This window comes from Erpetoichthys calabaricus, chromosome 1, assembly GCF_900747795.2.
Source record: "Erpetoichthys calabaricus chromosome 1, fErpCal1.3, whole genome shotgun sequence".
Classification (NCBI taxonomy): Eukaryota; Metazoa; Chordata; class Cladistia; order Polypteriformes; family Polypteridae; genus Erpetoichthys; species Erpetoichthys calabaricus.
Genome location: NC_041394.2, coordinates 284,914,458 through 284,927,126, shown reverse-complemented (window position 1 = coordinate 284,927,126; position 12,669 = coordinate 284,914,458). Strand labels below are relative to the sequence as shown.

Genomic DNA, 12,669 nt, shown 5'->3' with positions numbered 1-12,669 from the left:
ATGCTTCACTGTAGAAATGGTATTGGCCTGGAGATGAGCGGTGCCTGGTTTCCTCCAAACGTGATGCCTGGCATTCACACCAAAGAGTTCAATCTTTGTCTCATCAGACCAGAGAATTTTCTTTCTCATGGTCTAAGAGTACTTCAGGTGCCTTTTGGCAAACTCCAGGCGGGCTGCCATGTGCCTTTTACTAAGGAGTGGCTTCCGTCTGGCCACTCTACCATACAGGCCTGATTGGTGGATTGCTGCAGAGATGGTTGTCCTTCTGGAAGGTTCTCCTCTCTCCACAGAGGACCTCTGGAGCTCTGACAGAGTGACCATCGGGTTCTTGGTCACCTCCCAGACTAAGGCCCTTCTCCCCCGATCGCTCAGTTTAGATGGCTGGCCAGCTCTAGGAAGAGTCCTGGTGGTTTCGAACTTCTTCCACGTACGGATGATGGAGGCCACTGTGCTCATTGGGACTTTCAAAGCAGCAGAATTTTTTCTGTAACCTTCCCCAGATATGTACCTCGAGACAATCCTGTCTCAGAGGTCTACAGACAATTCCTTTGACTTCATGCTTGGTTTGTGCTCTGACATGAACTGTCAACTGTGGGACCTTATATAGACAGGTGTGTGCCTTTCCAAATCATGTCCAATCAACTGAATTTACTACAGGAGGACTCCAATTAAGCTGCAGAAACATCTCAAGGATGATCAGGGGAAACAGGATGCACCTGAGCTCAATTTCGAGCTTCATGGCAAAGGCTGTGAATATTTATGTACATGTGCTTTCTCAATTTTTTTATTTTTAATAAATTTGCAAAAACCTCAAGTAAACTTTTTTCACGTTGACATTATGGGGTGTTGGATTAAATTCATTTTTTTCCTCAGAATTCTACACACATTTTGGAATAAGGCTGTAACATAACAAAATGTGGAAAAAGTGACGCGCTGTGAATACTTTCCAGATGCACTGTAAACAGGGCTAATTCTCTGAGTCTGTCAGAGTAGGACATGTCCTCAAGTCCTGGGATGCTCTTGGTTGCTCTTCTCTTCACAAGCTTGAAGTGCTGCTATGTCTTTTTTGTAGTGTGGTGACCAGAGCAGCACACAATACTCCAGATGGGGTCTCACCAGTGCAGTAGTCTGAATATATGCGAAAACTCAGCACCTGTGATTTATTTCCTAAGCCTGTTTTATCCATTGGGATATGGTGGAGCTAAGAGCCCATTCCATCAGCACTGCACATAAGGTTAGAAATAACCGTGGGCATTCACTCTTCTTCTCAATGTCCCCTCGTAGCTCAGTATGACTCAGGTGTACCATTTTGTTAAGCAAATCCATACAATCCTGTATTCTAGTAGACAATCAGTTGCACTGGGATTCCTCTGGGGCTTCTCCACCTGTTCCACTGCTGGATGCAGTTTACTGCATTCTGACTCCGTGTCACTTACAAACTTCTGAACAGTGACGTCCACTTAAACTGGGCACAAACTAAATGTCCCTGGTTCTCCAGTCAGCTGAATGCTCCCCAACATTGCACTAAGAGCATGATGAATTATAGTCCTTTTTGAATTTTTTTGATTTTAGAAAAATGTAAGAAATTTTGTATCTATTAGCCTGTTTGTCAGGTTTTGAGCTGTATAGCTTAACTTTTTTTTAACCTGTTTATTAAATTTGTCATTTCTTTTGAATTTATCGAGATATCATTTTGTTTTTTAGCAGGCGTTGCCACTTTTACTAATTGCTGCTATGATGTGGCAGCTCATGGTCAGTGGGCACGACACTGGAAGTCATGTCACATTACTCAATCGAGCTTTTGAATTGAAGACAGGGCTCTTGACCAATGATTGCGGGGCAGAGGCAGGTCATCAGTTCAAATGTTCGATCCCATGTGTATGTATTTGTGCTGTACTAAATTTTACAGAAATATTTAATAAATTTTAGCAAAAATGTAAGCATACAACTTGATGACTTGACATGTGGATTATGTGACACAAGCAATGTGAGACTTTTTTCATGGATGTATTTATATTTATACTTTTTGCTGTGGTTCAGCATTGACTTGCATAGACACCCATTATATCAGAATGTTTGTTATCTCCATTCTCCATGAAGAAATGAGAATACAAATTTTTCTCAACCATTACTGCAAAATACATGGTATTTAGGTGGAGTATTCCTTTAACCTGTACAAAATTTAGAAATCACTAGGTGTCTGGAACTCAACATTGACAAAATGTTTGCTTCCTTTGAACAATAATGCCTCAAATACAATATTCCAATAAAAGGCAACTTTAACAATGTAGAAATTTTGTTAAAAGGCGACCTGCTCAGCTTTCTTATTCTTTTATTGCTATCTGTGGTTCAAAGTATACTACCTGCTGATGTCAATGATACAGGCACCATTTCCAGACTTGACCAACTTATTTCAGTGCGTCCCTAGATAATTCAAGGCAATGTCTGGAGAGGAGCCTTTTAATTAGGAATACAGATAATGCATGAAACTTGGCCATCCTCAAGTTAACGCTGCTCACCAATTTGTGAAAAGCACAGTGGAACTCGGTTAAAAATTGTACATCACCACTCAAAATATCCAGAATACATCCAAGACACAACCTGAATTGTGAAGTGTCATCACACATGTTCTTCATTATGTGAGATGTTTTGGAAATGTTCTACACTCAAATCATATTGACAAAAAATATCTTTTGCTTATTATTTGTCAGACAGATTTGAAATCAGAAGATCTCCAAATCCGCTAATCGTATGAGTGACACACGAAGGGACAACACACTCTCATGCTGCGAGTTTATTGTGATATCCCACAGCACTTGCCTGTCATTTCATCGCTCTGAGCTGGAGGGATCCTAACCCACCCTCCATAACTGAGTGGAAAAAGGATGTCTTATTTTACTTAAAATTAGAAAAATACAAATTTCCTTTATGAGAAAGGGTCCAAAGCCTTTTTAGCATTAAAATGATGTAATAGGTTTGTTCTAAAATATAAACGCTGGGATCCAGTTTAAACTTTCTGATGTCTTAATATACATGAGGGATTACGTCGTATTGGGTTCTCTTGATCACATAAGTCTCATAACTGGGTACTGAAATTGATGTGAAATATAAAACAGTGGGACATACAATAGAGACTGTATTCTTCATCAATCCAGGTTGAATTCATTGTAATGATCTCTAACATTTAAAAAATACAAAACTATTTATGATCTAACATAGATCACCATTTCCACTGGCTACCCCATACTAGATTTCATAAATTGTTTTATGCAGCTAGAACTCATCACCCCAAAAATTATTAGAAGAAAAATAATGAAGCAGAATGTGGACAGGATTTGGTCTGTCAGTTTACAAAAAAACACCTGGTAGCGTGAAAGTGGGCCGTGAAGGGCTCCCTGAAGTTTAGTATGAATATGGCTAGCTGCTGGGTATTGATTAATAAAGTCAAGTTGGCCCAGCAGGAGAGTTGCAACGTCATGTGCATTGTACATCAGGAAAGGCATCCTGACCTATTTACAATCAAACCTTTCAGGCTGGATGGTAGCTCCATCTTGCAAATAAAAAATAGAAATGTAATGGGTGTGAAAATTACGGCCGTTTTATTTTTTATGATTAGACTGAGTACTTCTGAAATGCCAGCCCAGCAGGGCAGATTAGGGAAAGTCATCTGAAAAACATGTCAAAATTTCTAATAAATTGCTTCATGTTTGATAAAGATTTTGATATACAGTATGTCTAAAGATACCATTTTAATATCAGTGTTGGACATTGATTAACACAACTAAATTGATCGGAATAGACTATTGTTTTGTGTAAATGTTTGTTTCAGTTTTCTAAACCTCAATCCTAAACACTCCATTTTTACATGCTCGTGCACATTTTTTTTATATATGGTATATATTATATAAATTATTTGTTTGGTCACTTTATAACTACAGAAGCACTTCAGATTGTATATATCAATGTTAAGGAGAAACCAAAATTTGAGAGGCTCCACTTCTACGTGGTAGGATGATTAATTTGTCTCATGCTTATACATCTTACTGATTCATTTTAATTCGGTTTATTTTTGTGTAGCACTCTTTATTGAGAGCAGACATACAGCATTGTGACAAGTTCTTAGGAAGGTATAAATATAAACTTCTAAAATGAATAATTACATGATGAGTACACATAAAGATTTGCTTAAACAGACAGGAAGCAACATAGTTTGAAACTGATTTACATAAATGGAGCCCAGCAACATCTGTCCATTAATTAATTGTTGAACTACGGCCAGTTGACAACAGAAAAGAGGAAAATAAAAACTCTGGTCAGCAACATTCCAGGAGAAAATAAACCTCTGGGAGGTCCTTAGTCAGTTATAACAAACAGAGTTCAACACATCAGAAACAGTCACAGTCATGGAGACCACTGACCCCCTCCTGGGCATTCTATAGTAAAGTCTGTGCTGGGCTGTCTAATTTGATCACACACTCTGAGTTTACAAACGGTCAATACACCACAGGACTGTCTATGCTGAGGAATCTCTGAGGGTGTTACAACTGAGTTAAATAGCCACTTAGCCAGCGGCCTGTCTGGCTGCTAACTAATAATGGGCTTATTGCTCAATGGCAAACATACACTTGTCTCAATGTCACTACGTGTACCACTGATTCCAAGCAGCCAAGAAGTCCCTTCTCAAAAGCCATGTTTGACTAAACACCTTCTTACATACATTTCAGGTCTAGCACATCGAGTAAGGTGTCCTTCCAAAAATTCAACTGATTGACACAAGTATAAAAATAATACAGGAATGAAATTAATACCGAAATAACATCATTTTAATTACCAGATGTGATTTTTTTTTTTAAAAAATCATGTGCACTTGATGTTTAAGTAATACATTCAAAACCGTTGTATTTTTTTTTTTTTATTTATTTTTCGGTTTAGCTATACCAGGCTGTGCTGTTGAGGATGGAAACTGCAACATTGGACACTTGCTGCCATTCTACACTGATCTTGATGTAATTGACTTTAGTTGGGGATTTTTCTGTTATTTATAACTAAGCACTTATGCTTGTTTCATCTTTTTTATTTGATATTTTGTTCAGTTGCATCCTTGATCTTTTAACTTTTAAACTCAAACTATGATCTGCAGGTTTTGTTTTGTATGTGTAGGTATTTGAAACAAAAACACACAAGGTTTATTAATTCTTAATCGTTCCAAGTTTCTAAAGCTGGTACTTACCGTATATACTTGCGTATAAAGTCAGTTATTGAAACCCGAAAAATCAATCATAAAATCAGACCCTGACTTAAACGCCCATTCAAAAATACAACACTTAATTTTTTTTTTTTTTTAAATCTTCTTGCTTCCTCCAATCTCACACCAGTTTCTCAGACACAGCAAATTTTGTTGCAGCAGCGCAGTTACCAATTTCTTTCGCCTCTTCAATGACTTTTAATTTAAAACCAGCATCATATTTTATTCTGATCAAACACTCCATCATACATAAGGGATGATCTTATGATAAAGGTGTATGAGATACAAAAACACAAATCAGTGCAAACGTTGCTTCGGAATAGTTCGGGTATTACCGTGTGGTCACGTAGGCATAATACATAGAAAAAAAGGCAGTGTGCTCCATGGCTACTCTCTCAGGTGGGCATTAGCCTATCAAACTCTTGGACCAATAGCGTGAGTTTTCCGCATTCGACTTATACGACCGACAATAAAAATACAGGAAATTATACGGTAAAATCAAGCCCTGACTTATCCGCAGGAGAACTTAAATGCAAGTACAGTAAGTACACTGATTTTTGGACTGAGATAGGCTGTTTCACACATACACTATATGCTGGATGGAGTCTTTGACGATGTTACATATACTGCAGCAATTTGTGTTTGAGAAGATTTAATTAAGCAAATAGGTACGAGCCTCATATTGGATAATTACTGCATGGGCGATTATCTTTCATCTGGCAATAAGTTATTTAACCCCAACTGGTGCAATGAGTTGCTTCTCATTTCTTAAACAACCATGTCGAAAGACACATCTCGTGGTCGTGGAAAAGATGTTAGTCTGTTTGAGAAGGGTCAAATCATTGGCATGCATCAAACAGAGAAAACATCTAAGGAGATTGCAGAAACTACTAAAATTGGGTTAAGAACTGTCCAACGCATTATTAAAAACTGGAAGGATAGTGGGGACCCATTGTCTTCGAGGAAGAAATGTGGCCGGAAAAAAATCCTGAATGATCGTGATCGGCGATCACTTAAACGTTTGGTGAAATCAAATTGAAGAAAAACAACAGTAGAACTCAGGTCTATGTTTAATAGTGAAAGTAAGAGCATTTCCACACGCACAATGCGAAGGGAACTCAAGGGATTGGGACTGAACAGCTGTGTAGCTGTAAGAAAACCACTAATCAGTGAGGCAAACCAGAAAAAAAGGCTTCAATTTGCTAGGGAGCATAAAGATTGGACTCTGGAGCAATGGAAGAAGGTCATGTGATCTGATGAGTCCAGATTTACCCTGTTCCAGAGTGATGGGCACATCAGGGTAAGAAGAGAGGCAGATGAAGTGATGCACCCATCATGCAAGATCTTGGTGAAAAATTAATGCAACACTGGATGGAACTAAATCTTGTGACATTGCAGAAGCTTATCGAAACAATGCCACAGCGAATGCGTGCCGTAATCAAAGCTAAAGGCGGTCCAACGAAATATTAGAGTGTGTGATCTTTTTTTTTGGTGGTGACTTTTTTTTTTGGCCAGGCAGTGTATTTATGTAACAAACTTTTGCTTTTATCTTATACATGCATTGTTAGTGCCATGAGTTTTGTTCCCAATGCTCAGTCCCCTGCAGAGGTTAAAATACACAAATTAAAACTGTTATGATAGTCTTATATTACGGAAACAAACTTGGTTGTAATTTTAGGTATGTCAAAATATAAAAGCACTGTCAAGTGGATGAGCAAAGAAATGAGAAATTACAAGAAAAAAATGGACTTGTAACAGAATTGAGCCAAACAACAAATGCATCAGGCTTATGGACACTTGAGCACAAAAGTGAAGACAGAAATGAGAACTGGCAAAAGAAAAGTAGGGAGGAATATTACAGAAAACACAAAAGTTAATACTGGCAGGTTCTATTGGGTTTTCAACGGTTAAAAAAATTGACAAAGATGTGGAGTGTATTAATAATAGTAAGGGAAAATTAAATATATAGAAAAGGTAACAGCAAATGCTTTAAGTTGCTATTTTTCTGAAATCTGCACCAACAAAATAGTTGGAACTCTTCCTGGAACTACAGTGAACAACAATGAATTAATACATAATTTTGACATTATGAAAGAGGGACTGTTACACTGAAAAGGCTGAAGCTGAATACATCCTTGGGACCAGATTAACATTTACTCAAGAGTGCTCAAGAATACTAGCAATTAAATATACACTGTCTTGTAAAAATACGGTATTGTGTGTAGATTTAGTCTCCATACCACAAAAAAAGACGTATTAGTACTAGAGGAAGCCCAGGAAAGAACAGCTACACTGACTCTGAGATTACGGGTATTGAGTTATGAAGTAAATTTGAAGGACATAAACCTTCTCAGCAATCGGGAATTAAGAGGTGACAAGGTTGGAATGTTCAAAATTGTGCAAGACACCTGCTTTTATAAATATACACATCAAAAATACTGAACACAATAAAACACCATTTTTATCCAGGTTTTTAATATGACAACCACAATTCTTTGACAGAACAGCAAAAAGGAAACATTACATTATGCAAAGTTATATTATACATGATGGTATTTATATACTTTTCAGAAGCTTAATTAAAAAATCTGAAAGTAGTTTTTATATGAGAACTTCTTCATAGTGGAGCTTATAAAGGAAGTTACGTTGATACAAGTGGTGCTTTACTGTAAACTGTAAAATTCAAATGTAACAAGAACACTGTGTGATATAACATCTAATAAAGTATCTGAAAACCCCCAAACGTAAGCCCTGCAGAGAAGTAATTTTGTTCCTTTAAAATACACAAAGTTAACAATAGAATGTGTTGCATTTGAAATATCAAAAATATATTGATGGGCCTATAACAAGACAAGAATAAAATGAAATATCAAATATTTACAGTTTTATCGTGTCCTTCAAATAGTTTATATACATAAAGGTGTCCCTGCTTTAATATACATTTTAAAAATCACGGTTATAATGTGCTCACAGAAAAGATCATGTTTCAAAAATTATTCTTTTGCTGGGAAAATGAAGTTAAAAAGCTTTACTGAAACTGCAGAATGTCTATTTACATAAGCATGTTCATCTTCCAACTTGCTTTGAAGCACTGTAATTGTCATTTTGGCATCAGGCTCTCCTATTTGCATTTGGTCAGCAACACTGTAAAGGAAGATGGAAAAGAATAAACTGTTACTGCTCTACAGTTATGGGTTTTAACAAGAGACACTAAGAAAGCTTTTGAGTCTTATTCACAGCATAATGAGTCAAGGATTAACATGGAGCATTAAAAACAAAGGTAAAAAATAAATATGCACATAGGTACAAATGTAGTAAAATTTGCATAAACAAATTCCACAAATATCAGTCAATCAGGACAAGTCTAGCACCTGAATTAGTCTCAGAGCCCCCCTGGCACAGGGTCTGTCAAAATAAATAGAGGTGGCTAGAAACGAATAGCAGTGCTCTGTGAGACTAACAATCAAGCCACCTAATGTTAAACCATGAAAGTGATGCCCAAAGGTGAACATTCCCTAAAAGCGATCACTTTTTGAACACAACGCAGATAAGAATTCATACTAAGTTTGACATATACAGCAACAGTAACAGACATTAACAATATTCATAAGAGTTAAGAAAGTAGCCATTTGACTTGAGATAAACTAAACTGAGGTTATGTTCATATGGTGGCTACTGGACAGTAAATGTGCAGTATCATACGGTGAAATGAAACTTGCCCAAGACATCTACTGTCATAAAAACTGAGGTACGGTGTATGCCCTCAGCATAGCTTGTCTTGTTTTGTACACTCGTCTATTTGAAACATGTTTGTTTTGTAACATGCGTGGCAGCAATATTTTCAAGCAGTCTTCCAGTAGTTTTATAATAGGTGTTTTGCTCATAAAGCTCTGTTTAGTACATAAACCATATAATTATGGAGAATGTCAGGTTCGCAAAAACAACTATTAATGACCCTCCATGACATTTTTCCTGGGAAAAAAAATGATGAAAAGAATTCCATGACACGCCCATTGAGTGTTTATAGATATGCTTTAGTTTGCATGAAAATTTCCAATGTGAAACACAACCAAACAAATTGTAACTTAAAACACAGTGACAAATCATTCCCGATACACAACAAAAGCAAATGGTGTGAGTGTGAAAGCATTAAGCCTGTTTAGTGCAAAAGCACTCTCTCTCACTCGTGTCACTCAGCTTTTCCTACAGAGCAGCCACGTGCCCTCACAAAATGTGGTCTCCACTTAACTTCACACTAAACCTGTTTCTCATTTCTGACAGTGGTCTTTGCATCAGAAAGACACGTCACAATGTTTGTAGTACAGGGGGCCCAAATAACACTGTCATAAGGGCTTTATGCAGACATACTGCCGAAAAAAATACTAATAATGTAGCGAATCATGGTGCCAGTGCATGTGGCTTGTAAGAATATAAATTACTTTTTGTAGCTATTTTATGGCTCGTGGTCCTGATAAAACTTGAGACTGAAAACAAACCAGTGGTGCAGATGCTTGGGATTTCAATGGCTCTTATATTTAAATAGTAGTTGCCTGAGTGCTGGTAGGATTTTATTTTTATGCTTTTGCTGTTGGCATTTGTTCTTGCAGTTGCTGCCACTGCCTTACCATAACAACAAAGGATAAAAAAAACCATGTACAAACGTACATGTAATGCCTAGAACCATTAAACTAACTTTGAATATATTCGAATATTTTTAATCTGAACATTCAAATCCAATTTTTTGGCATATTTGAACAAATTGATTAGGCAAATGACTTTCATTGGTTTACTGGCTTGAGTAGCACTGAGGCTCACAAGATTTTAGTGTAAAAAGTAAAAACCCCTTAACCAAAACCTTCCCTTTCTTAGAGGTATCTATGATGAAGTATACAGTATATTTCAAATTATGTCTATTATTGCAAAATAGAGGTCTCATATTTATCCCAATGGGTTATAGAACTGAGGCAACTTACAAGCTAATTGCTGCTCTGTCTCTGTACTTTTCGACCAATCCCTTGTGTCGTTTCTTCTGGGTTGGGACGCTTCACTGTTGTTAACGTACTAACAGCAGTTCCTCTTCCAACTAATATTCAATTTAGACAAAGAAAATAATTACTGCTTTTTAAAATAAAAAAAACTTTTATCTTAACACAATTTTTATCCTTAGAGAAACTATAATATAAAAAATAAATTCAATTAATTTTCTCTTACATAAAAATCACATTACCACATGTTTGCCATGCATTCCAAGTTTACATATACATGTACATAATAAAACAGGCATGTTACAAAAAACATATCTGCTTCCATGAGAGAAAACAAAATCTGGTTATCTAGTGTCATATTCAGCTTTTTCATCCATAAAAAAATAAACTTTGATATCCATATAATTAAAATGGATTATGAGAGTTAGATGGAAATAATACATGTATCTTCATATTCATTAATCAAGCAACTAGGAATTATAAATATATTCAAATAAAATGTATACAGTGATCCCTCGCTATATCGCGCTTCGCCTTTCGCGGCTTCACTCCATCACGGATTTTATATGTAAGCATATTTAAATATATATCACGGATTTTTTGCTGGTTCACGGATTTCTGCGGACAATGGGTCTTTTAATTTCTGGTACATGCTTCCTCAGTTGGTTTGCCCAGTTGATTTCATACAAGGGACGCTATTGGCAGATGGCTGAGAAGCTAGATTGCTTACTTTTCTCTTTCTCTTGTGCTGACTTTCTCTGATCCTGACGTATGGGGATTGAGCAGGGGGGCTGTTCGCACACCTAGACGATACGGACGCTCATCTAAAAATGCTGAAAGATTATCTTCACGTTGCTATCTTTTGTGCAGCTGCTTCCTGAAACGACATGCTGCACAAAAGCTCGAAGGGCACGTATTGATTTTTGACTGAAAAACAAACTCTGTCTCTCTCTATCTCTCTCTCTCTCTCCCCCCCTGCTCCTGACGGAGGGGGTGTGAGCTGCCGCCTTCAACAGCTTTGTGCCGCGGTGCTTCGCATACTTAAGCCAAACAGCCCTATTGATTTGTTTGCTAGAGATTGTTTTCTCTATCTATGTGACATTCTGTGCTCCTGACATGCACTCCTTTGAAGAGGAAGATATGTTTGCATTCTTTTAATTGTGAGACTGAACTGTCATCTCTGTCTTGTCATGGAGCACAGTTTAAACTTTTGAAAAAGAGACAAATGTTTGTTTGCAGTGTTTGAATAACGTTCCTGTCTCTCTACAACCTCCTGTGTTTCTGCGCAAATCTGTGACCCAAGCATGACAATATAAAAATAACCATATAAACATATGGTTTGTACTTCGCGGATTTTCTTATTTCGCGGGTGGCTCTGGAACGCAACCCCCGCGATGGAGGAAGGATTACTGTATTGGCATCAGCATAAGTGTGAAGGGTGCCACACTTAGATTGTATGTCACGCTGAACTAATATATTTTTAAATGCATTTTGTTAATATCTGACAATAGGTCTCTTTCAAGGTATCTTGAACTGATTTTCACATATCTCAAATGCATCCCATGATACCTTAAAATTCGGTCCTCCTCATTTTTAGGTGTCTGCAAAGCATTTTAAGATATCTCATACACATACTTTTAATTTCCTTCCAAATATATTTCGAAATATCTTAAAATAGATTAATTTTAAGATTCAAAACATCTGTACAGGAAATTATGTTATGAAGTGTCTAAGGGATTTTGAGAAATCTTGAAATGCAGACAAAATACAATAAAATACTTTACAAATATCACGTTGACTCTCCATTTCAATATCTAAAACACATACCTCTTAAAATCATTTCCTACTTTCATAAAATGGGTTTCTCATACATTTGAGATAAAATATTCTTCCAAAATATTAGCAATTTCATTTCAAGAGATGTGTTAATCATTTTGAGATATTTAAAGTACAACTGAAGTATCTCAGAATAGCTTCTTGCCCATTTTGAGATTTATGAAATGCATTTCAGTATGTCTGGAAATTACTTCCTCATTACTTTAGGATATTTCAAATATATTTTGAGAGTTTTTAAATAGCTTCCTTTGGAGACATTATTAAATACACCAAACCTCCTTTGGAAAAAAAACAGCAAGTTTCACAGAAATGCATTTTAGATTTTAAAATTATTATTTTTTTTAAATTAATTTCACAGGGAGTCATTGTGTAATATCTCAAAATGTATTTGAGATTTCTTGAAATGCAGAGTCAGTTATTTTGAGGTTATGTAAAAATGGAGTTTACATACTGTATCGTGATATTTATTACACATATCTTAAAATGCACTGTATCCTGAAAAAGTCTCTATATATTTTAATACCTCCTGAAACACATTTTAAGTTGTTTGAAAAGCTGAACTACATTTTAAGATATTTGAAATTCATTTTGAGATTTCACTAA

General features: G+C 36.4%; 1 protein-coding gene across 1 annotated transcript in view; it reads right to left on the bottom strand.

Moving 5' to 3' along the window:
* Positions 1-7,701: 7,701 nt before the first annotated feature.
* The window catches only part of cry1b (cryptochrome circadian regulator 1b), an 89,626-nt gene continuing 84,658 nt past the window's right edge, over positions 7,702-12,669 (bottom strand). Inside the window, exons 14-15 of the mRNA XM_028815944.2 lie at positions 10,219-10,328; positions 7,702-8,389 (exon numbers count right to left, since the gene is read on the bottom strand). Of these exons, the coding sequence (XP_028671777.1) occupies positions 10,222-10,328 (107 nt within the window). The 3' untranslated portion in view covers positions 7,702-8,389; positions 10,219-10,221. The remainder of the gene's footprint in view (positions 8,390-10,218; positions 10,329-12,669) is intronic.